Source organism: Anomaloglossus baeobatrachus, chromosome 1, assembly GCF_048569485.1.
Source record: "Anomaloglossus baeobatrachus isolate aAnoBae1 chromosome 1, aAnoBae1.hap1, whole genome shotgun sequence".
Classification (NCBI taxonomy): Eukaryota; Metazoa; Chordata; class Amphibia; order Anura; family Aromobatidae; genus Anomaloglossus; species Anomaloglossus baeobatrachus.
The window spans coordinates 538,296,088-538,322,193 of NC_134353.1; the positions used below are offsets into that span (position 1 = coordinate 538,296,088).

General features: G+C 42.7%; 1 protein-coding gene across 1 annotated transcript; it reads left to right on the forward strand.

Annotated features, from left to right (window-relative positions):
• The first annotated feature begins 406 nt into the window (after positions 1–406).
• OPN3 (opsin 3) lies at positions 407–24,469 on the forward strand. The gene is made up of 4 exons (XM_075350487.1): positions 407–737; positions 5,655–5,974; positions 21,398–21,649; positions 24,371–24,469. Exons 1-4 carry the CDS (start codon positions 407–409, stop codon positions 24,467–24,469), a joined length of 1,002 nt encoding a protein of 333 aa, XP_075206602.1.
• Positions 24,470–26,106: the final 1,637 nt, after the last annotated feature.

Genomic DNA, 26,106 nt, shown 5'->3' on the forward strand with positions numbered 1-26,106 from the left:
GAACAGTAGATTGACACTTTGCAGTCCAATAGGTCCTCATAATGCACAATTCCACCTTATCTCTTGGGCCATTCTGTAACAAGGACCTAAGTTTAACCCCTACCTCTGCATTCTCTATGGTTATACACCTGCGATTTACTGATTGTAATCTCAAATCTTACATTAAAACAGGAAAAAGCTCAATGCGTTTTTTTCATGCTTACTAGTGCATGTGTCTAAACAGGAAGCATCTATACTTTGGTGGAGATTACTTATCCGATTCTAATCCTAATTTTTGTAATTATTCTTATGCTCTAATCTTGTTAAGTAATCCAGCTCTGACAAAGGTTTAAGACTGGATTAGATGGAAAGTAATGTGTATTCTTTTACCAACGGAAATATTCTGTAAAGATGTAAGATGTAGTGCATGGCCAACTACAGCATGTCTAATGTCACCAGGGATGGCATAAGCGTGAACAGTAAGGAGGTCTTTACCGGCGATACTTATGACTTCCTGGCTCTGATATTAGCAACTCTTGGCGTCTGGGGACTGAGTAGTAATCTGCTGATATTAATTCTTTACTTTAAATTTAGACCTTTAAGAACACCTACAAATCTTCTTCTGGTTCATATCAATTTCAGTGACCTATTGTTATCGATTTTTGGGTTTAGTTTTCACTTTGCCTCCTGTTTAAGCAGACAGTGGATTTGGAATGAGGCAGGGTGTATTTTTGTTGGATTCTGCAAAAACGTCTTTGGTAAGTAAATAAAAACTTATTTACTCTTAACTTTCTGGATCATAGAAAAGAGCAATGAATCAGAAAATATTTGCAGTCTTTTGTATTAATGTTTCTTGTTTATCTGCAGTTAAGGAAAGTCATTTATAATATAACACATCTTCATTACAGGGAGTCAAAATGCAAAGATCTTTTATATTTCCAATGAAAAAGAGCATACGAATAGGGTCATTACTAAACAATAGTTGACATGAAGATATTTTGTACTTTAAACGTATTATTGTGAAGGCTTCTGGGCTAAAATCGCCCAGCACTAATCACTATTTGACAAAATTGTGAGTTAAGATTTGAACCAATTCCAATAAAGATTGCAAGAAAAAGCAATAAATATGGAGTGCAACAAATGTGTTGTACAGTTGGAATCAAAATTATTCAACCCCATTGCAAAATAGGTTTATTACCAAAATGAACAAACTCGTTGCTACTTGCAACAAACTAATCAAACAAGAACAATGTCAATGACTAAACACAATTAAATAACTACTGCAGGCTGAGAATTATTTACCCCAATGTGACAAGTGTTCTTAATTAGAGATGGGTGAATCCATAGATATTTGGGATTGGCGGGTCCCACCAAATTTAAAAAAAAACTACCTGCTTCAGTATCGGAATAAATCCCGAATATCTGCCCGAATGCCGTTTGCCATGTAAGTCTATGGGGACCTGAATATCATGCTTTAAAATAGTGGTAGAAAGGGCTAGAGGAATTAGAGCAGGAGAGTTATACTTACTGAGCCTCCTGCATGGCTCTAACACTACGTCCGGGGTCACTTATTAACCCTCATACATATTCATTGCTTTACCCGCCCTCTGATTGGTTGCAGTCAGACCGCACCCCATACTGTATGACAGTGCGTGTGTCACTGTCTGCATCTATTTAGTGGTGTAAAATAAATAAATAAATAAATTAGTGTAGGGTCCTCCCATATTGTAATACCCAGCACAGATAAACCATACAGTTACAGGCTGCAGCCTTCAGCCGTGTGCTTATCTTGGCTGTGCATCAAAATATGAGGGACCGCATGCAGCTTTTTTAAAATTATTTGAATAAATAATTTTTTTAAAATATTGTGCGATCCACCCACCAATTTTGATACCCAGCCATCATAAAGCCAATAGCTGTGGGCTAGTATTCTCAGGTTGGGGAGAGCCAAGCTTATTGGGCCCCCCAGCCTAAAAATAGCAACCTGCAACCACCCAGAATTGTCGCATCCATTAGATGCGACAATGCCGATACTTTATCCAACTCATCCCGATTGCCTTGGTACAGTGTCAATTGGGGTAATCGAAGGGATTAATGTCAGATTACAGCTGCCACTAAGCCCTAGATTAGTAATGGGAGGAATCTATGAGAGCCATCACATTACTAACCTGTAAGTGAAAAGAAATAAACACAAACACCGAAAAAATCATTTATTTGAAATAAAATACAAAAAACACCCCACCTTCTTTCTCCAAGAGTTTTCTGCCATGAGATGCAAATTTGGTTCATAAATCTGGTGCAGACATTTCAGCACCAAATTTGTATCTCCTGGCAGAAAACCACACTGAAACTGCATCAAAACCATTTTTGTGCATTTTTTTTGCCAAGAGATGCAGATTAGGTGTTGAAATTTATACACCATATTACTGCACCATTTCTTTTCCTGGCAAAAAATCCCATCAAACCATTCTTTTGCCAGAAGTTGCAGATAAACTTAATTTGTTAAGCTGGTTGAATAATTTTGATTTTAAAAATATATTAAACATATACTTGCAATCTTTTGAATTGCAAAGTAACAGCAATGTGGCTAAAGCAAGAGGTGTCTAAGGCCATGTGCACACTGTAGCGCCACCTCCCCTAGTATGCCGGCGCTCCTCTGCGTATTTGCTCAGTTCCCCTGGTCTCCCTCCTTTACGCCACCCACCTATGGTGCAGTCCCCAGCTTGTCCGCCCCATAGATGCCAACGGTAGTGTCGATGTAGCGCCAGCTCCCTTAATATGTCGGTGCTTCTCTGCGACCTTGTGCAGTGTACCTGCTTCCCTCTTCTGTGCCATCCACGTGTAAGTACATTCCCCAGCTCGGTCCTCCCGTGGATGCCCATGTGATTGTTGGCTCTGCTCCTGCCTAGACTGCAGGCTCTGCACATGTTGTGTGGGGTTTCCTGGTCTCCAGCCTAGGGAGTGTGGCAGAAAACCTCCTATTCTTTTATAGAAAGGTGTGCGCACCTTGCTAAGGTGTCCCTAGTCTATCGCTGGGAGGCACCAGCTATTTATGGCTTCTCCCCCCCTGATAGGAGGTGCCAGTGGATCACATTGCATAGCATTTCTAATGGTTGAGCTGTGTGTTTGTATTGTGCTGTCAATGCTGTAGGGCTGGAGTTTGCTGCTGCTGTATCCCGGTGTACTCTCTGAGTCTGGTCACCTGTCTGAGCCTGCTTACCTGTCTGCAGTCCGTTTATCAGTGGATCCGGGGGTATTCAGGTACCAGCGTATTCAGGGATGGGCATATTCAGTCACCGGCATGTTATTAGATTCCAGCCTTGTCCGTGTATTTAGTATTTGATGTCCTGTGGTGTGTCCTGTTATTCTGCCATGTTATGTACCCTTGGACCTGCTGTATCTCGTGAATAAAGTCATGTTTGTATGTTCAACATTAAGTCTTGAAGTACCTGCTCTGCTGCCATCATCCTGCTGAGGTAAACGCCTGGTGTACCCACACCACCCTGCTATGGTCCAGGTCTGTTGTGCCTGGGCCACCCTACTGTTGTTCGTGCATGTGATCCTGAGCCTCAGGACCTCTGCCTGATGTCCCATACCAGTGCCATCTGATGACCTGTACCAGCTGACAACCCATGCTGGATGTCTCATATCTGATGTCCAGTGCCACCTGATTGTCCGTGTCTCAGGACCAGTGCCTGATGTCATTTGTCTACTGGTATCTGTCTTAACGGTTCCGCTTCAGAACTGTGCCCTAGTCTTGCTCTGAGTTGCTGTTCCCTCAGTCCTGCTGTTGCCCTGTCCCGCTCAGCTGCCACAGTCCTGGTCGCTGCCATGAGAATGGCACCTGGAGTTCAGCCTCATGGTGGGTGCTTAGTCAACCCCTCTCTCCAAAGGGTAAGTCTGGGTTCCCCCTGTAGTCCAGTGGGTCCACTTCTATTATCCCAGCTTGCCGCCTCATCCATCCCCAGCGATGAGCGTAACACACACGTTGAGCATTTGGTGAGTTTTTTACTTGAGTAAGTAAAATAGTAAGCCAAAACCAGGAGTGGAACAAGCAGAGAAAAAGTATAATAGAAACATGGGCACCACTTCTGGATTTTTCTCCCACTACTGGTTTTCACTTACAAATTACTGAGGTAAAAAACTCACCAACTACTCAATGTGTGCACATGGCCCTATAATGCAACAAAATATATTAACGACGTGTGCCCTATATTATAGTATGTACAGTATACACCATCAATAAACTCCTCAAAGGAAGCAAAACATGACTAAAACACCTATTAATTTTTCTCAAATATAGTTTGCCATATTTGCCTTTAGCTCAATGTCATTCATATAGCACTACCTTTATTTCCATTATTTGAGATCTTTACTACATTGATTGCATTGATTCATATATGGAAATATTTTAAATGGCATTATGTATCATTATTATTAAAACCAGGCCTTTCATATTAGGATTTATTTTCTGTGCAGCCAAAGATAGCTATCATTGTGCAATAGTGATAGTAGACACAGTTAGTTATTTTTTCTTAATGTCTTCTTCATATATGGCTATGTTGAGACTCCTCTCTGTGACAGTGCACATTAGCTTACAGAAGAGCTGTAAGGTCCACCAATGAACATATCTGTTAAGGCCCCTTTCACACATCATTTTTTTGCCGTCAGTCACAATCCGTCGAATTTTTAAAAAAACAGATCCTGCGACTGATGCCGCTGGATCAGTTTCTTCTCATCGACTTGTATTAGCGACGGATTGCAACGGACGGCCTCATGTTTCATCCGTCGTTTATCTGTTGAAAATTGTTTGTCTGGTGGAAGGAGACAACGGACAAAGTAATGTTTTTTGTCTACGTTGAAAAATTTGGTAGAATGGAAGCCTATGGAGCAGGATCCGTCGTAATCCGTCAAATGACGAAATCCGGCAACGGATTCTGTTTTTTTTAACTGAGCATGCTCCAATTTATTTTATTTAGTATCAAATAGCCAGCAGTCAAATCTGTCGAAAAACAGATCCGTCGCATCAGTTTTTCCACAATCTGCGATGAGCCAACGCATTGTGACTGACGGCAAAAAACTGATGTGTAAAAGGGGCCTAACAAGGCATGTAGTTTCCAATTTCTGTGTACAAGAACTGGTCTTGCACTGTGATCTACTCATGGATCATGACCTGCTAGTTTGCTATCTCGGACCTAATATTTGTATATGCATATTGTTAAAGCACCACTGCAGTGCTTATTTTTTTCATCACTGGAGTGGTGCTTCTAATCTAAATTCCCTGACCCCGGTCTTATTCTCACCCTACGTTGTTTTCACTTTGTGTCAGTCCCATGTCACCATGTTATTGTGACTACAACTTTTGACTGTCCGGAAGTCATAAGTTATGTCACAAGCACTCAGTTTAAGTCTATGAAAGCAAGAATGAGTCTCTCTTAGACTTGATTTCAAGAGTGACCTCCAGCTCGCTTCATGGAACACGAATGATCCAGCAGGTCACAAACTGCCAGAGACAGATGGGAGCGATGGCAAAAGAAGATGAAGATGTCAGTGAGTATAAGACCAGTGGCAGGGGCTTTAGAGTAGAAGCACCACTCCAGCAGTAAAATAAAAATAAAAAAACGCTAGAGTGGTACCTTAATTATATCATTTACCATATGTTACTTGCTTTACAGGTAATGTGTCAATTGGTACTGTTACCATGATTGCCTATAAGCGGTATATTCAAGTGACATGTAACAAAGTCATTGACTTCCCATGGTCATGGCAAGCAATATCATACATCTGGATATATTCCCTTGCCTGGAGTTCAGCACCACTCCTTGGTTGGAGCAGATATACACTGGAACTCCATGGCCTAGATTGCTCTTTGGATCAAACATCAGAAGATTCCCGCTGCATGTTTTTTGGCTTACTCTTGTTCTTTGCTTTTCTAGTAGCCCCAGTAAGCATTATGACATTTTGCTATGGGTACATATTGTATTCTATCAGAATGGTGAGTATTATTTGTATAAACTTCTTTTCAGACGCAAGTACACAAGACATGACATAATTCAATGAAAACGTTAAAAACTATTTAGAAAATGTAAGTTATTGTTTATATACTATCACAATGCATAAAAAATGTTATATATAGTTGGTTGTGAAGACAATGATGTGTCAGATTTCTTTCTAAGGGTACGCTCACACTGGTGTATAATACTTTTTCTCAAAACTGAACTACATATGAACATGAATACAACAGGGGGTTAAATAAACAAAAGGGGCAAAAATATTGAACAAATCGCCCACCCGGACATAAATGAAGTGTGTTTTATAAAAAAGCCGGTAATAACATGACGTAGCAGAATAGACTTAAAAACAAATGGTCATTACTACTGTTCTTAAGTCATTGTAAAAAAATAAATTCCTTTAAAATGAATTAAAAAACAGATAAAACAGATAATAAATGTCAAATTCCAAAATGTTATCTGGGAAAAAATGAAGGGGTACTAGAACTCTATGGTTGGCAGTGTAAATTGTAAAGACTGCATTAACCCACACAGCTAATGGAAAGATTGTATGTTACAATTGCATTTTTATAACATGAACTTTATTGAATCTTGCAAAATTACATCTCTTTTCATAAGCATACATTGACAATTACACAAAGATTTTAATATAAAATTAGATACATTGAATTGTAAAGTACTGCGGAATATGTTGGCGCTATAGAAATAAAGATTTTTTTATTATTATATTTATGTCAGTGCCATTTATAATAACCGACAGAAAATTCAAAGTCAGAATATCTAACTAAAAGAATGGAAGGGGGAAGGGGCCAGGAGGGAATGTAGGAAAGACATCAAACCAAACACTTAAGCTGGTGCTTATAACATGGGAGATTTTGAGGAGAAGACTTTGTGTTGATTACGTTTTGGGGATTAATAAAGGGGAGAAAGAAGGTCTGTTTTTTTGTATTTTATTTCAAATAATTTTTTTTTCTTTGTTTTGTGTTTTATTTCTTTTACTTACAGTTTATTTATGGGGGAGTCCCATAGTCGCCTCCCATCACTAACCTAGGGCTTAGTAGCAGCTGGGAGCTGTCATTAACCCCTTATTACCCCAATTGTCACTACAAAAGGAAAATCATGATGAATAGGGTTAAGTTTAGGGATTGTTACATCTAATGGATACAATAAGGGAAACACATATATTATATAGAGTCATTACAAACAGAGTGATCTATTTCAAGTGTGTATTTCTGTTAATGTTGATGATTATGGCTTACAGCCAAAGAAAACCCAAAAGTCATTATCTCAGAAAATTATAAGAGCATATATATGATATTCAGCTCACCGTGTATGACCCAAAATAATCCAACAAAGTAAGGAGAATCCAGCTCTTCAGGTGAGAAAGACTTCAAGTTTATTTCAACATGCAGGCAAAACAGATAGCATGACCAGCGCTACGCGTTTCAGGTGAAAAGAATCACCCTTAATCATGATGCAGGTAAGCAGGTACTACAAGGTTCTTATAGTGTTACTAATTAACATACCAGTTGTTCACATTACTAGAGTACCAAACAAGAAAAACAAGAAAAGAAACACACACATATCAAGTAACGAAAGTTACAAAAATACAGTTTATAAATAATATGCCTTTATGTTTCAACTGACTGGATCAGGTTTAAATATAAGATGCTATGGGAAATTAGTTTTCCCCTCTTTTGTTATTTTTCTATTTAAGTTTTTGAATATATTTGTTTTAATTTTATATATATATATATATATATATATATACATAAATTTAATCTTTTATTTAATTATAAGATAATTAATTGTGAATATACTGAAAGATTGATAATAAATATTAAAACCCGATTCAGACTCTGGGACCTTGACTTCCAACTAAAATGCAAAATTTACTTCTATCTGAAAACAACACCTTGGACCACTGAGCAACAGTCCAGTTCTTTTTCTCCTTGGCCCAGGTAAGACGCTTCTGGCATTGTCTATTGGTCATAAGTGGGTTAACACAAGGAATGTGACACTTGTAGCCCATATCCTGAATACATGTTTGTGTGGTGGCTCTTGAAGCACTGACCCCAGCAGCAGTCCACTCCTTGTGAGTATCCTCAAAATTTTTGAATGGCCTTTTCTTAAGAATCCTATTAAGGCTGTGGTTTTCCGGGTTGCTTGTGCACCTTTTTCTACCACACTTTTTCCTTACACTCAACTTTCCATTAATGTGCTTGGATACAGCACTCTGTGAAGAGCCAGCTTCTTCAGCAATGATCTTCTGTGGCTTACACTCCTTGTGAAGTGTGTCAATGACTGCCTTCTGGACATCTGTCAAGTCAGCAGTATTCCCCATGATTGTGTGGCTTACTGAAATGGACTAAGGGACCATTTTAAACGCTTATGAAGCCTTTGTAGGGGTTTCGTTTTAATTATTCTAATTTTATGAGATAATGACTTTTGGGTTTTCATTGGTTGTAAGCCATAACCATCAACATTAACAGAAATAAATACTTGAAATAGATCACTCTGTAATGAATCTATATAATATATGCGTTTCCATTTTTGTTTATTAAATACCTGAAATAAATTACATTTTTGATGATATTCTAATTTATTGAGATGCACTTGTAGCTAACACCAGCTGATGAGTTTGCCAGCACAACACGAGAGACAGGGCAATACCACTGTACATATACTGCAGTTTGCGGGAAAGAACCTCCCGTGGCACCATACATATACGGTGGATGTCACAAAGGGGTTAAACCATCCTCTATAGCAAGTGTAAATAAGTTTGCAAGTGTGATTTGGATTAAGTGTGTGACTTGTGATTCAGTGACTTTGAATTAATGGAATTTAGTAGGGAGTAATTTGTGCTGAATCAAATTTGTATTTATTTCTTTATTTACTTTTTTATTTCTTTTATATTCCTGTGTTATGTAATCCCAATTAGGAAAATGATTCCCATTATTGGTAACACTATTCAGTGTACATCTTGTCACATGTATGCAATCCTTGAATAGCTGTTTGAGGGTGCATATAATGAACAGCTGGCAAAACTGAGATGCATAGACAATATGGAAAGGAGTTTCCACTGAGCAGGTGTTGGCTGTTGTAGATGTGGGGGATGATGATAGTATGGAGCTGCATGACAGTGAGGCAGCTAGCTGGGTGACATAAGGTGGGGTAAAGAGAAGAGTGCCAAGGAGGCTAGTCCTGATCTGGCATACACTGACAAGTTTGCTAAGTTGGCTGATGAGCTGAGTGTCAATACAGGAGTAGCACTGCTGCAGCAAGACACGTCCTCTAAAAGCCGGAGTAGTGGCTGCTTAAGTAAGGGGGGGAAACAGGAGAGCAGGGCTCAGATAGGGTAATCTGTCACAAAAACAGGGATCGCTGAACGATGTGTTGTCTTCTTGGTGAGATTTTTGTAGCAGTGCTGGGAGAGCTGCCTCCGCCCACACCACGCTTTCCATGTACGGGTCCATAGACAGAAGCTTCTAATCAAAAAGGGGGCGGAGTCAGAATAGAGATCATATGCTGCTTAAGCTGGTGTCACACATAACGACGACGACAACGACGTCGCTGCTACGTCACCATTTTCTGTGACGTTGCAGCGACGTCCCGTCGCTGTCGCTGTGTGTGACATCCAGCAATGACCTGGCCCCTGCTGTGAGGTCGCCGGTCGTTGCTGAATGTCCAGCTTCATTTTTTGGTCGTCCCTCTGTGGCACCCCAGGGTTGCCACACAAAGGGTTAACTCCCCACACACAACACCAAGACCTCCTGGCCAGAAGGGGGAGACCAAGCTGCTTCCCTGTATATTCTGGTGGGGGGGGAGGAAATGGTCAGAAGTAGTTTCAGTTTGGAAGTTCAGTGCAGAGCACTGAGGAGAAAGGATCTGTAGGTTGGAAGCTGGCTTTAGCTCACCTCAGGATCCACTGACCAATTCCAGGCCTAGCTGAGGGTCTGAGGAAAGGAGAAAGCGTACACAGAGGAACATTCCTGGGAGACAGAGCATTGCAGAGCTCATCCCCAGTGGAGCACACAGAACGGATGCTGGATCCGAGACTGCAGGTTACATACTGCACAGTTACCACCAGATAAGTGAAGATTCCAGATCTTTCACCTGTACCACAGACACAAGCAACAAACGCAGAGTTCAGGAACATACAAGTAAGGACTCGAGTTGCCTGTCAGGTCGGTACCTAGGAGCAGAGCAGAGCACAGCCGGCTGCATAGTTCACACAGCCGCAGGGCCACAGACACACAGTGCAGGCAAGGAAGCCAAAACGGCCCGGCTGGGTGGGAGAAACCCTGAACCCCTCACAGACTCCGTGGACAGTACTCTGCTGAATACCATCATCAGTAAAGGACAAAGAAACTGCAAAACCGTGAGTCTGCCTGTTTATTGTGCTCGTGTCCTGCACTCCCCCCATAGACTAACATACTGCCCCGGGGAAAAGGCTCTACCCGTGGGGAGCCGTCCCATCTCAAGCTGCCTTCCATCACCCCGGAGGTTCTGCAGCAGCGGTGGTCATCTCTGATCACATTCCACGGGTGGCGTCACGAACATAACCCCCCCCTTTTATTGTGGAACCAGGGAGCACGGACCGGGTCACGACACCGTGATCCCCTTTCCAGAAGCAACCCCTTGGCCCGGTTCTGGGTATCCCCTTAACCCCTGGCGACACAACTTTGGCGTCACGAACAGGATGCGGACTGGACCCGGCTGCAACCCGGGTGACGTGCGCCTGTAAAGACTTGTTGCATCGCATAAAAGACTTGCACTGTGAATTGTTGCAACAAAGAACGGACTTTAAACTTTGCAAAGATACCTGGAAAAATCCAAAAACATCATTGGTAACATTTTCCAGGCGCCATCTTTAATCGCGCCATTAGCTGCTACGCGCGGGAGAACAGCGCGCCTAAACTAAGACTCCGCCCACCGCTCGCAGAGGAGGTGCGCTCGGTGCTGCGACCCGAACGAAAACGCAGAAAAGTGTCCCAGGCTTGCTGTCAAGAAGACTGGTGAAATTAACTAAGGGGGCGCAAAGATGTCGCAGCAGGGAGACGCTGTTGTGCCCGGTGGTGCAGCGGCACCTATCATGCCGTTCCTGATGCCGTACACCCCGGGTGCAGTGTGGCTGCCGCAGTACTCAGGTGAGCCCAACACACTTAATGACTTTATCGGAAAGCTAAAAATCTACTACAGCATGTACCCCCTGACAGAAGCTCAGCGTGTTGGTATGCTTATGGGACAGTTAACTGGCAATGCCCAGCGGGAGGCTACATCCTGGCCAGACGATGCAAAGGACACTGTAGAGCATATAATAGCTGGACTAAAAGCAGCTTTTGAATCCACTGCTGGCAGCCGGGCTAAAATGAGGTTCTTTGGATGCAAGCAAAAACCTAGAGAGAGCGCAAGAGACTTTGCCTTAAACTTGCAGGAGGCGCTCAGAGCACTTAAATTAGCAGAACCTGCCTTAGCTCCTGGAGCAGATAAGCTGCTGATAGACCAATTCCTGGATGGACTCTCATCCCCTTCCCACCGGGGACAACTGAGCATGATGGTGATCCAGGATCCAGGACTAACATTTGCCCAGCTAAAGGATAGAGCCATCCGCCTCCAGCAGGTGGAGGAGCCGCAGGATATAGACTCTGTTCAACACCTTACAGTGGCACCCCAGCAGCCAGTAGTGCCGGTGACATCGGCCATGTCAGCGGCTGTTGCTAACCACCTGGAGCCCATCACTAATGAGGCTCTACATCAAAAGCTTGAAGCCCTTACGGACACTGTTGCTTCCATGGCTAGAATCGTCCAGGAGCTGCGTGGATCCAAGTCTGCACCCAAGATTGAGCTGGCGACCAGCAAGGAGGATGTCCCGTGGATGAGGCCTAGGAGATACCAAGCGACGAGAGGACGACCCAGCGACCGCTACCAGCCGGATGGACAGCCCATTTGCCGCCGTTGCAAGGAGCCAGGTCACTTTGCCCGTGAATGTGCTTTAAATGGGGATCCCCTGGGGAGGCGGGCCGCTCCTCAGGAATGAACTCTCAAGGTCCTTCACCCTGGCACGACAAGTATGTGGGGGGACGTCCAGTCATCCCCATCGTGCTGGATGGCATTCCGCTCAACGCCTTGCTGGACACTGGTTCCCAAATAACATCAATTCCGCATGTCCTTTATAAGAGGTACTGGGCTGATTCAGACGTTAGCAGTGGTCCATCTAATGTTGCATTGAATATATGGGCTAGCAATGGTGAATTAGTACCACAGGTTGGTTTCAGAGAAATGACCATTAAGATTGGGAGAGTAGAATTGCAGAATCAGGGTATTATCATTGTTGATGTTGACCGACGAGAACGTGAACCAACTATGCTGCTAGGAATGAATGTAATTGAAAATTGTTTTGCAGAGGTAATTACTGTCTTGCAGCAGATCGTCGAGACTGCCAAACCTGGGCAACAGAGACTCCTGCAGAAGGAAATTAAAGCCTTGATGCTGAAGCAGCAGGTAGAAGTGTCAGGAGGTGAAATTGGCAGTGCAAGGGTAAGTGACCCAATACCTATTGTAATTCCTCCCAAAACAGAAATGCTGGTCTGGTGTAGAGCCGCAATAGGCATCAGAGGGCGAGACTATCAGGCCCTGGTAGAACCCGTGTACTCAGACAGTAGGCCCACTGTACTGACAGCCAGAGGAATAGTTGAGGTACATCGGGGAAGAGTGCCAATACGCCTTCTAAATTGTGGGGAAGATGAGGTCACCCTACCAAAGTATGCTACCATGGCTAAGCTATATACGGTTGATAACAACGCCATCACCACCGTTGAGCCCTTGAAGCCGTCAAGTCAGGCGGAAGACAATGGCTCAGAGGGAAAGCTGGAGGATTGGTGCCAAAAGCTACATGTAGGTACCGATTCTACACCCTCCCATCAAAAGCATGGAGTATACAGGGTAGTGAAAGAATATGAACAAATATTCAGTAAACACCCATTAGACTTTGGGCAGATCAAAGGGGTAGAGCACACTATACCCACAGGTAACCATCCACCCATAAAGGAGAGGTATAGACCAGTACCACCGGCTCACTACCAATGCGCCAAAGACATGCTCAAAGAAATGAAAGAAGCAGGGGTAATAAGAGACAGTTGTAGCCCCTGGGCAGCCCCACTAGTGCTAGTTAAGAAAAAAGACGGGACCATGAGGATGTGTGTAGACTACAGACGGATCAACCGCATTACACACAAGGATGCATACCCATTACCTAGGATAGAAGAGTCATTGGCTGCATTAAAATCCGCTACTTACTTTTCCACCCTAGATCTGACTAGTGGGTATTGGCAAGTTCCTGTGGCAGAGGCTGATAAGGAGAAGACAGCATTCACCACGCCGATGGGCCTCTGTGAGTTCAATTGTATGCCGTTTGGACTCTGCAACGCACCTGGAACGTTCCAGCGACTGATGGAGTGCTGCCTAGGACATAAGAACTTTGAAACTGTCCTCCTGTACCTGGATGACGTCATAGTCTACTCCAAGACCTATGAACAGCATCTACAAGACCTGGCAGAAGTGTTTGAAGCCTTATCCGGATACGGCATGAAAATCAAGCCATCCAAGTGTCACCTTCTAAAGCCAAGGGTACAGTACCTGGGACATGTCGTGAGCTCAGAAGGGGTAGCACCAGATCCTGAAAAAGTTACTGTGATCAGAGATTGGCCGAGACCCACCAGCGTGAAAGAGGTGAGGCAATTCCTGGGACTGGTGGGCTACTATAGAAGATTTATAAAAGGGTTCACGAAGCTAGCAGCTCCCCTTCAAGACATCCTGGTAGGACAGTCAAAGAAGTCTGCAGCCCGAAATCCTCCTTTCCAGTGGAGTGATGAGAGAGAACAGTCCTTTAAGAAGTTGAAGTGGGCACTGACAGGAGAAGAGATCCTGGCATATCCAGATTACCATCAACCCTTCATTTTGTACACGGATGCCAGCAACGTAGGACTGGGAGCAGTATTGTCTCAAAAGCAGGAAGGCAAAGAGAAAGTTATTGCCTTTGCAAGCAGGAAGCTCCGGCCTACAGAAAGAAACCCAGAGAATTACAGCTCCTTCAAGTTAGAACTACTGGCAGTAGTTTGGGCTGTAACAGAGCGTTTCAAACACTACCTGGCAGCTGCAGAATTTACCATCTTTACTGACAACAATCCGTTGACCCACCTGGACTCTGCAAAACTAGGTGCACTGGAACAGCGATGGATAGCCCGACTGTCAAACTACAACTTTGTCATCAAGTACAGGGCAGGCCACAAGAATGGGAATGCAGATGCTTTATCCCGGATGCCACACTCGGGGGACGTGGAAAAGGAACCGGAGGGACTGGAAGAAATTGAGTTACCGGCCTTTCACCGTCCTAAGGTGGGACAGTATCAACCAAGTGTCTACCAAAAACAACAGCAGGCAACTCTCAACCCATTAGCACACCACGGATGGGCTGAAACACAAGACAGCGATCCAGCTGTGAAGCTAGTGAAAGAACTGCTTACACAACAAGGTGCATACCCTAATCAGAATGCCCCAGCTGAGACACAACATCTCTGGAAAGAGAGAGGTAAATTGTTCCTGTACCAAGGGAAGCTCTGTAGAAGGCACACCAATCCAAAAACACATGAGTTGGTCTGGCAGATCATCGTGCCCAAGAGAGACGTCAAGGTGGTTCTGGAAGCTTACCACGACGGTGCTGGTCATTTTGGTTGGAAAAAGTTGGAAGTGCTCTTAAGAGAAAGATTCTACTGGGTTGGCATGAGAAAATCAATTGAAGATTGGTGTAGAAAATGCGGACCGTGCAACCTCAGAAGAAAGGATCAACAGAACCAGAGAGCTCCACTCCAGTCCATAGTAACCAAGCAACCACTCGAGCTAGTCGCATTAGACCACGTCAAGTTGTCACCAAGCCGGTCCGGCTATGTTTATGCCTTAACCATCGTGGACCATTACTCACGCTTCTTAGTGGTGGTACCCGTGAAAGACCTTACAGCTAGAACAGCAGCTAAAGCATTCCAGACGTACTTTTGCAGACCCCATGGTTACCCAGAACAAGTCCTTGCAGATCAAGGTCCAGCTTTCGAATCACAGATCTTCCAAGAATTCTGCAACATGTATGGCTGTAAAAAGATCCGCACAACAGCATACCATCCCCAAACAAATGGCTTATGTGAGAAGATGAACCATATTGTGATTGACCTGTTGAAGACCTTACCAGAGTCGGAAAGAAATCAATGGCCAGAGAAATTGCCAGACTTGGTGGACTTGTACAATCATGTCCCGGTGAGTTCTACAAACTGCACCCCCGCTTACCTCATGCGTGCAAGGCCCGGTAAACTGCCAATTGATCTAGATATGGGAATTCTGAAGCCAGATGCGGAAGTTCAAGAATCCAATTGGGATACCCTACGTCAGCAGCAGTATCGCCAAGTACAAGAGTGCGTAGAGAAAAGTCTCCAACAAGCTAGGGGAAGACAAGAGAGAAACTTCAACCAGCATGCTCTAGCAACCCCATTGCAACCTGGTGACCAAGTTCTCAAGAGGAAACGCCGCACAAACAAATTGGATAATCAGTGGGAAACCACCCCATATACAGTCTTACCATCAAGTATGGATAATCCCAAAGTATGTCTCATCAGTAAGGATGAAGGAAGGACATCAGCTGTCGTGTCAAGAGATCAACTCAAACCGTGTCCTGAAACCCTGAAGACACCAGAAGTCACCTTACCCATACAGGTACAACCTGTCAAGAAGGAAGAAGATGTATTCCATACAGTCTTAGGAGATTTCCCAAAAACATGGCCAAATTACTATGGAGCAGTAGTAGTCCCAATGATCGCCTTCCCTCAAGTGGTGGAACCACAATCAGAACCCATTCCACAAGAAGTCCCAAGACATGAAGAACTGGAAGTTGAAACCGTAGAGGAAGAACAGATTCCTGGTCCCAGTGAGCTTGCCAGTCCTACAGTCAGCCCCCCATCCTCACAAGTACCAGAAACACCAAATAGGTACACTTCCACTCACACCATTATGCTAAGTACACCCAGTACACCAGCAGTACGCAGGTCACAGCGTAGTACTCAGGGTCAGATACCAGCAAGATATAAAGATTAATGTGAAATTGCATATAAAATGTACATATGTTATAATGTTTATATGAAAAACCGTAACAGTTTATTGTACAGAAAAGGTGAGAGAAGAGTGGTGTAAGGTGGCAGCACGGAGAGTTACAACTTGATCACATTGTTGGTGGCCCGAGGGCCGTGAGGTCTACTGCACTTACGACCAGAGTAGAGACACCTTTAAGAAGTGTTTGTTGATTGAAATGTTTATTTAATTGCAACGTTAAGACCAAAAGCCCAGTACCTACAGAGACTATACTGTATGAACACTTATATATTTTTGAACATTTTGGACTCTTTTTGAGCTTTAAGGTTTTTGTATTTTTTCCTTTTGAGACTCTGTATATATATAATTGTTGTGATAACTTGTTTGTTTGTTTCACAGTCCCGGAGTACTGTTCTTCAATAAGGGGGAATGTGGCACCCCAGGGTTGCCACACAAAGGGTTAACTCCCCACACACAACACCAAGACCTCCTGGCCAGAAGGGGGAGACCAAGCTGCTTCCCTGTATATTCTGGTGGGGGGGGAGGAAATGGTCAGAAGTAGTTTCAGTTTGGAAGTTCAGTGCAGAGCACTGAGGAGAAAGGATCTGTAGGTTGGAAGCTGGCTTTAGCTCACCTCAGGATCCACTGACCAATTCCAGGCCTAGCTGAGGGTCTGAGGAAAGGAGAAAGCGTACACAGAGGAACATTCCTGGGAGACAGAGCATTGCAGAGCTCATCCCCAGTGGAGCACACAGAACGGATGCTGGATCCGAGACTGCAGGTTACATACTGCACAGTTACCACCAGATAAGTGAAGATTCCAGATCTTTCACCTGTACCACAGACACAAGCAACAAACGCAGAGTTCAGGAACATACAAGTAAGGACTCGAGTTGCCTGTCAGGTCGGTACCTAGGAGCAGAGCAGAGCACAGCCGGCTGCATAGTTCACACAGCCGCAGGGCCACAGACACACAGTGCAGGCAAGGAAGCCAAAACGGCCCGGCTGGGTGGGAGAAACCCTGAACCCCTCACAGACTCCGTGGACAGTACTCTGCTGAATACCATCATCAGTAAAGGACAAAGAAACTGCAAAACCGTGAGTCTGCCTGTTTATTGTGCTCGTGTCCTGCACTCCCCCCATAGACTAACATACTGCCCCGGGGAAAAGGCTCTACCCGTGGGGAGCCGTCCCATCTCAAGCTGCCTTCTATCAATCACCCCGGAGGTTCTGCAGCAGCGGTGGTCATCTCTGATCACATTCCACGGGTGGCGTCACGAACATAACCCCCCCCTTTTATTGTGGAACCAGGGAGCACGGACCGGGTCACGACACCGTGATCCCCTTTCCAGAAGCAACCCCTTGGCCCGGTTCTGGGTATCCCCTTAACCCCTGGCGACACACCTCTCCCGCTGTGACACACACATCGCTGTGTGTGACAGCGAGAGAGCGACGAAATGAAGCGATCAGGAGCCGGCACTGGCAGCTGCGGTAAGCTGTAACCAGCGTAAACATCGGGTAACCAAGGGAAGACCTTTCCCTGGTTACCCGATGTTTACGCTGGTTACCAGCCTCCGCTCTTGCTGCCAGTGCCGGCTCCTGCACTGTGACATGTGGCTGCAGTATGCATCGGGTAATTAACCCGATGTATACTGTAGCAAGGAGAGCAAGGAGCCAGCGCTAAGCAGTGTGCGCTGCTCCCTGCTCTCTGAACTGTGACATGTAGCTGCAGCACACATCGGGTTAATTAACCCGATGTGTACTGTACCTAGGAGAGCAAGGAGCCAGCGCTAAGCGCGGCTCCCTGCTCTCTGCACATGTAGCACAGCGACGTTATGATCGCTGCTTCTGCTGTGTTTGACAGCTAAGCAGCGATCATAACAGCGACTTACAAGGTCGCTGTTACGTCACCGAAAATGGTGACGTAACAGCGACGTCGTTGTCGCTGTCGCTTAGTGTGACACCAGCTTTAGATCCACTAATGATAAAGCTTAAACTAACATGACAGGTAAACAAAAGCAGACTTTGAAATAAGAGACACAGGGCGGAATTCCCTGTTTTAACTCTTGCAGCATACTGTCTTCAGGATACATTGCAGAAACCTGCTGACAGAGTCCCTTTACATTTGCCTACATTTTAGGCCTCATTTTAAGGCTCTCTTAATTCTGACCCAAGGTTTTGCCTCAAACAAGTGAGTGCAATCAGAGGAAGACAAAGACCACAAAATTGTACAGGATTTTTCTAACAGCATTTTCTCTTGTTGAAGAAAATAAATATCCTGATTATACATGGGAGTTTCATGTGACAATGTAGAGTAATCAGATGTCTTATGTATTACAATAAAAGTTACAGCAGATAACATTTTAACCCCTTTAAAACATGACCCTTTTTAGCTTTTGCGCTTTCGTTTTTTCTTCCCCTTCTTCCAAAAGCCATAACTTATTTCATTTTCTGTGAATATAGCCATCTGGGGCTTGTTTTTTTGCGGGACAAGTTGTACTTTTGAATGACAGCATTCCTTTTACTATATTTTGTACTGGAAAAAAGGAGAAAAAATTTAAGTGCCGTGAAATTGCAAAAAAAAAGTGAAATTCCACAGTTGTGTTTTGTTTTATTTTTTTATTTACCATATTCCCTATATGGTAAAACTGACCTGGCAAAAGGATTTCCAGGTCAGTACGAGTTCATAGATACCAAACATATATATTTTTTTATATTAAATAGTGAGAAAAAATTCAGAAGTTTGTAAATTTTTTGCTTTTGGTACCATTTTCTGAGATCAACAACATTTTTATTTTTCGGTAACCGGGGATTATTTTTTGTACCCTGAGCTGTACATTTTTAATTATACAATTTTTGGGTACATGAGATGATTGGATTGCATCTTACTACATTTTATTGCAATATTGTGGAGGCCCAAACAAAACTAATTCTGGAGTTTTGGATTCTAGTTTTGTTATGCTGTACCGATCAGATTAATTTATTTTATATTTTGATAGATGGAACATTTCTGTATGCAACAATGCCAAATCTGTATATTTTTATTTTGTTTTATATTCATTGGAGCAAAAGGAGGGTGATTTGAACTTTTGTATTTTTTTCATATTTTTAAATTTATTTTTTTTTACTTTTTACTGTTTTTACTAGTCCCCTTAGGGGACTTGAAGCTGCTATCATCCGAAAGCTTGTTCGCTACAGAGCAGTGCATTAGCCAAAATTATGACTTCCTATGATCTGCGGCTGTTAGAGGCACTTGTCAGCTGATCAGATTGGCCAACATGTGAAGGGAAAGATGCGGGCTCAGCATGTGAGCCCACATCAACAGCAGAGACAATATATATGTCATGTGTCATGAAGTGGTTAAATAAAATAGGGTGATAATGTACATTACTGTCTGGTTGTGTCATTATATATAGAAACAGATATATAGAATATCCATATCTCTCCAGCATATCACTATCACAGAGCAAAAATGTAAGATCAAGCCATAGGCATCTCACCTGTTCTGGATTAAAGTGGAACTGTCACCAAATTTTTGCATGTTGAGCTGTACACACGATGTAATAGCGGCTTCAGAGCAGAACAGAAAGGTTTGGGGTTTTTTTTGTTTTGTTTATTTTGATTCTCCAGTGTAGTTATTGGAAATTAAATATTTGGCACCTAATGAGTTAACACCCACTTGGACTTAGCAAAAAAGTTAATTCATTATGTGCTAAAATATGTTTGTCCTAGGATATTGTAACTTTATTGATAGCAATTCAATCATGGTATACAGTAAGTGAGATACAATTAAAATCAGCCCTTTATTGAGAATTTGTTAAAAAATAACAATGTTTAGCAATAGGTGCATCACAAAAGAGGGGGGACGTGGGACCAGCAAGGTAATTACAAAGATAGAATAGCAAGTAAAATGCAAGTGTTTGAGTACAGAGTCGCCATTGATAAATGCTAATAATAGATTCATATATCGTATTACTCCACTAGAATGTCCACCATGAAAGCATGGTTGGTAAACAAAGAATACACTGTAGCTGCTAAAGATAATATGATAAAGAGCAAATACCAATGGTAAAGTGCTTGTGCTTAAGTAGGTCGACTTTGGTACAAAAATCCATTTGCATATATTAGCAGGCAGTGCCTAAGATTAGCAATGATGCCATCAGACACTTAAGTTCATAAAAATATTGAAGGAGTCACAGCAGCGAATCCCAGAATGGCTGTACTAGGCAAGAGTGATGATACAACCATTGCAAAAGATATAAATTACCTTATGTACATAAACTGGAGTAAACATACATATGTGCTAGTACCGCATCCCATCACCCTGACATGTGTTTCGCCCTTGCTTCTTCAGAGGGCGTTTCCAGGTGGAGAACGCTACTTGTTAAATAGTGCAGTTGTCCAGTAAGAATGGAAAGTGAAGTGACATTTAGCTGATATTGAGTGGCGCATGTGATCACGGGTACATTATTGAGAGTGAAGTGACTTACAGCGGCGTGGCCGAGCATCACATGATCATTGATGCCCGCGTGTTTGTGGGAAAGGACGAATGCATCACATGAGACAATGGCCACAAGGCGGAAGTCATAATGATGTGCCGCTGGCGCATGTGCACTAACAGCTGAAAGGAGCTTGCTGGTACTGGCAAGCAGAAATGTAAAGGGACCAGATATAAATACAAATGTAGTATGATGGTGTGTTAATATGGTGTCGGTAATATAGATGTTTAAGTGCAAGATATATTAATATCATTACCAATAAGATTGATTGTATATTTGAATGGCAGCCATGATGTTAACGGGACACAAGGTGAAGAGAGATCTATATGTGAAGACGCAAATCTGCATATTAATAGAGTCCGAAACGAAAAGGGGGCTAGAATAGTAAGGGAGCTAATTAGGGTCATATTATATAAAGCACAAAAATATGTGATAAATTGAAGATGAGGGTACGGGGAAAGAGGGTGACAGGAAAATAAAAAGCTAAAAAATGGTACTTAGCAGGTAGAGACATAAAGTGATTGGATAGAGGGAAAAACACACAATAATAGTGAATTCTGCAGCAAAAACACTGAAATAATTGACACTGGAGATTTATTTCTGCACCAAATGTGCAAGGAGAAAATACTCGATGTGTCCATTATACTTTAGGATTCTCATTGTCTTTGTTGGTAGCAAGAAACCCTTAAGATTTTGTGACAAATCTGCACAAAAATACATAAAAAATGCAATAAATATGCAATGTGTGCACACAGGCTAATACTATTCTTTTTTCAGCTGCGGAGGCTACAAGATTACCAAACTGGCTGTGACCGGAAATTGCAGGTGTATGAAATTAAAGTGGCTGCAATGTGCACCTTGGTGATATTGGCATTTATCATCCTTTGGATACCTTCCTACATCATGTCTCTGTTGGTGATGTGTGGTTACAAGGGCAATATAACTCCAACAGTAGCCATTGTATCATCTGTCTTATCAAAACTAAGTCCGGCAGCAAACCCCCTCATCTATATATTAACGAGCAAAAAGGTACAATATTTATATTATATTATGTGTATTATATTGTGTCATTTACAAAAGGTTAATTCATACATATACAATTGTAGGAAATGTATCAGTAAGATGCAGAAAAATATTGTTTAACTCCTACTCAGCATCTAGACTGTCTGAAATGACAGAATATAGCAGTGGTTACACCAGGCCAATATTTATCTAAATCTGTGCTATTAAACAGATTTTTGGGGGCGGCACAGTGGCCCAGTCGTTAGCACCACAGTCTTGCAGCGCTGGGATTCTAGGTATAAATCTCACCAAGGACAACTGCAAGGAGTTTGTATGTTCTCCTCGTGTTTGTGTGGGTTTCCTTCGGCTTCTCCGGTTTCCTCCAACACTGCAAAGACATACTTATAGGGAATTAAGGTTGGGAGCCCCAGTGGGGATAGTGTTGCTGATGTATGTAAAGCGCTGTGGAATATGTTGAATCTTTATAAATATTAAGATTATTATTAATTAATAATATTAATTGTAAATGCCTTAATATGGCTACAAGCTCAGAATAACTTTTATAATCAAATTATTAGAACATAATTCAAACTGCAGCCCCTCCTAGTCACATGTCAATATGAGCTGCAGACTAAAGATATACAGCTCTGGAGAGCTGTGTGTCAATTGCCTCTAGAGCTGTATCACACATACCTCAGTCAGTAGCACAACTGTGATATATGTGAAGAAATGTTTTGATCAACATTGTGCTTGGTGAAAAGATCTCCAACTACATCCTTTTCCTTCATCAGTCTGACCACGTTATAGTAATGTGCCCAATTGGAAAACAAGAAAAAGACAGTGAGGAGGATGAAATTGCAGCTAACACTATTGTGCTAAGCACGGAAGAGATCTATTTCTTTACATATGATAGCTGTGCTGAGATATATTTCTTTACATATGATAGCTGTGCTAATAGCCTCTAAGGAATGTGTGATACAAATCTTATCATTGAAACTTAGAACTCAGTAGCTGTATGTCTTCAGTCTGCAGCCCATACTGTTATGTGACAATATGTGGCTGCAGTTTGAATTCTACCACACCCTCCATTTTATAAAATTCTTGGAGAACCCCTTTAAGCAAATTAAAAGAGTTGTCTGGGCATATATGACGTGCTGCTGAGAAGTCTTTGGCTTTTCCAAGAAAGAAACGAGATAGGATGATGAAACTTCACATTTATTCCACATACTCTCCACTGATGTCAACACACTTTTTACATCGGTATTCCAAGTTCTGTAAGCCTAGCAAAAAGAATTTTGTTTGTGCCTCAAACCAGGCATCCATAGTGGCTATGGCATCAGAAATTGTGTTGAATGTGGTACCCTTGAGGTGTTTATTCATGTTTGGAAACAGATGATAGCCAGAGGGAGTTAAATCTGGTGAATAAGGTAGGTGGTCAACCAGCTGAAAGCTCAGCTCTGCCAGTTTTGCCGTGGTCGCTTATTCAGTGTGAGCCGAGGTGTTGTCTTGCAGGAACAAGATTTCTTTGGACAGCTTGCCGTGCCTTTTGGTCTTTAGAGCTGCCTTCAGTTGGTCCAAAAGTTCAATGTAATACCTTGCATTGATGGTAGAACCCTTTTGAAGGTAGTCCACTAGCAGCACGCCCTTCTTATCCCAGAACACAGACGCCATCACCTTAGTGGCTGATTTTTGCACCCTTAACTTCTTTGGATAAGGAGAACCACTGTGCCTCTACTCTTTTTTGACTGCTCCTTGTTTTCAGGGTCATACAAATAAATTCAGGTTTTCACTCACATGCTTCTCTGATCTGTTGTCAAACATTTGGGGACACACTTTGTAGAGCGCTTCTTCATGTCCAAATGTTCATGGATAATGACACAAACACATTCACGGGAAATCCCCATAATGTCTGCTATTGCTGTAGATGAAATTCGATTCTCCAGTATGAGGTTGTGCACCGCATCGATGATCTCCGGAACAACAACCACTCTCGGTCGTCCAGGATGTTCCTCATCATTGGAGCTGAAGTGGCCCATTTTAAATTTGGCAACCCAGTTCTCAATTGTGGAATATGAAGGGCATTGATCTCCCAATGTCTGCGATATATCACCATGAATATCCTTTGTGGACTTTCCTTGCAGAAACAAGAATTTTATCACTCCTCTGCTCTCAGCTGCTGTGAATATCGCATTAGACACCGCCATTTTGTTTTCCCGTGTGCGTAGAACACTGTTGCCATAAGCAATAAACCCATAATTTTGAAAACATATATTAGACACATAAGGCTATCATGTGATGTAACATTCGTTACCATAGAAACAAAAAGATCACAAAGCCAAAGACTTATCAGCAGCCCCTCGCATATTGATGACCTATTTGCAGAATAGGTCACCAATAGCTGATCAGTGGGGGTGCAACACATGGTTCCTCTACAGATGAGTTTCTATGTGCTCCAGCGGTGAACACAATGAAGGGCCCCTCACTGATCTGCTGATGACTTATCTTGTAGATAGGTCATGAATACAGCCACTTTAATACTATAACATAAAATGAGCATTAATTAACTATATAACATGTAGCTTGTCACACATTTATGGCCCATTCACAATGCGGAGCGTATACAAATTCATGGGGACAGAATAATTGTGTTCTTTCTGTCCCTAAATATCTTCATGTTATTAGCAGTACATCCTATTTCCATGGCTGATGTGCTGCTGTCAATCACGATGACTATTAATTTTTCAACAGAACCAACTTAATCAGCCCGGAAACAAGTATTGGCTGGATTTTTTAAATAGGCAAATAATTGGAAACAAATGTTCTTATGAATATTCGTTCATCGATTGAACAATATAAAAGGGCCTTTGCAGGATTATATATGAAATCTTAGTGAATTAGCGTAGCACTAGGTTACAGGAAGACAATGCAAAATGAAAAAGAACCACATATTGTGAATTTACACAGCTAAACAATCCCAACAGTATATAAATCCTGCCTGTGATCTAGTAGTGCTCAGTAACCTTTTCCCTTTCTATTTCCTAGTTTAGACAAGGTCTTCTAAAACTCTTCTGCTTCCAATGCTGGAGACTGCAAGCAATGGGGAGAAGGAAGACAGATGAAGCCAGAGTAAAACAATGTAATAGACCAAAACATGGTAAAATACCAAAAAGAGTCATCATCAGCTCATCCTCTATCAGTTCCATTGTAGGAACTGGTGAAACTGACACCCAGGAGTCGATAGAAAAGACAGAAAACATTTATAGAACCAAAGTTAACATAATCTATGTAAAGTCTTTACAGGTACCAAATATATAAAACTTATCACATCTAACTAATACATTGTACTATGTGCACCATACACAAACTTATGTACAGGAAAAAGCATTACCGTATTTTTCAGTTTATAAGACGCACCCGAAAAAAAAAAGTAAAACAAAAAAAAAATATGGGGTCCGTCTTATAATCTGGTGATCTCTTACTGGGGGGGAAGGGGGATGGCAGCGGTGTCACAGGAGGCAGGGGCTGTGGTGGAGCAGGTTGATGCTGCAGGTGATGGGTGTCCCAGATGCTGTGAGGTAGGCAACTTTCAGAAACTGTCGGTGTGGCGGGATTTAAAGAAATGGCGCTTGGACTCGGTGCATGCACAGATTGAGCTATCGGCTCAATGACAAGCTGAAATCTCACCTGCACACACGCCATCTCTGGGTGCCATTTTCCTTAAGTCCGCTGCTGCGAGATTACCGGGCCGGAAGCGGCGCTTGTGCAGATAAGATCTTAAGCTGAGAGCTCCATCTGCGCAGGCGCTGCTTCCGGGTACCATTGTTTGAATCCTGCACCGCCAACAATTTCATTTCAGGATGTCACTGCCTCATACCACACATCACCATCCGCCACACAGGCTACAGCACAGCCCGCCACACAGGCCCCAGCACAGCGCCTGCCTCCTGCAACCCCCCCCTCCACCACCTCCCACTAAGGTGCAGTCGGATTATAAGATGCACCCCTCATTTTCGTCCACATTTTTTGGGAGGAAAAGTGCGTCTTAAAATCTGAAAAAATACAGTACTTGGATTGCGTATATAACCTTAAAGGGAACGTTTCAAATTTTTTTTTCATTTAAACTGAGTACGTCCTCTGATTGCTGCTTTTCTAATAATTCTAAAAAGTTTTTCTTCTGACTCTCTGTGCCCCTACAATATTATGCCCCCAGAAACAAAGTTGCAAATTTTTCCTTCAACCGAGTGTCCAGCAGAGAACTTTTTTTATGGCCGTTTATTCTCTTCTGATGCTGGCCAATCAAAACATTGCCACACCCACAGAGAAGTTCCATGATACACGCCCAGTTGGTTGAGGGGAACATTTTCATCTCTGATACCATGTGGCATAGCATTGGAACAAATGTGCAAAGAAGAATAAGAAAAACTGTCCCAAAATCAGTGGAACATCAGCAATCAGAGGAGGTACTCAGGTATATGAAGCAAAAA

Coding starts and splice junctions, on each gene's coding strand:
- OPN3 (XM_075350487.1), top strand. CDS start 407: ATGGCCAACTACAGCATGTCTAATGTCACCAGGGATGGCATAAGCGTG. Junction 5,975..21,397: donor TATTGTATTCTATCAGAATG/GTGAGTATTATT, acceptor TTCTTTTTTCAG/CTGCGGAGGCTACAAGATTA. Junction 21,650..24,370: donor ATATATTAACGAGCAAAAAG/GTACAATATTTA, acceptor ATTTTTCAACAG/AACCAACTTAATCAGCCCGG.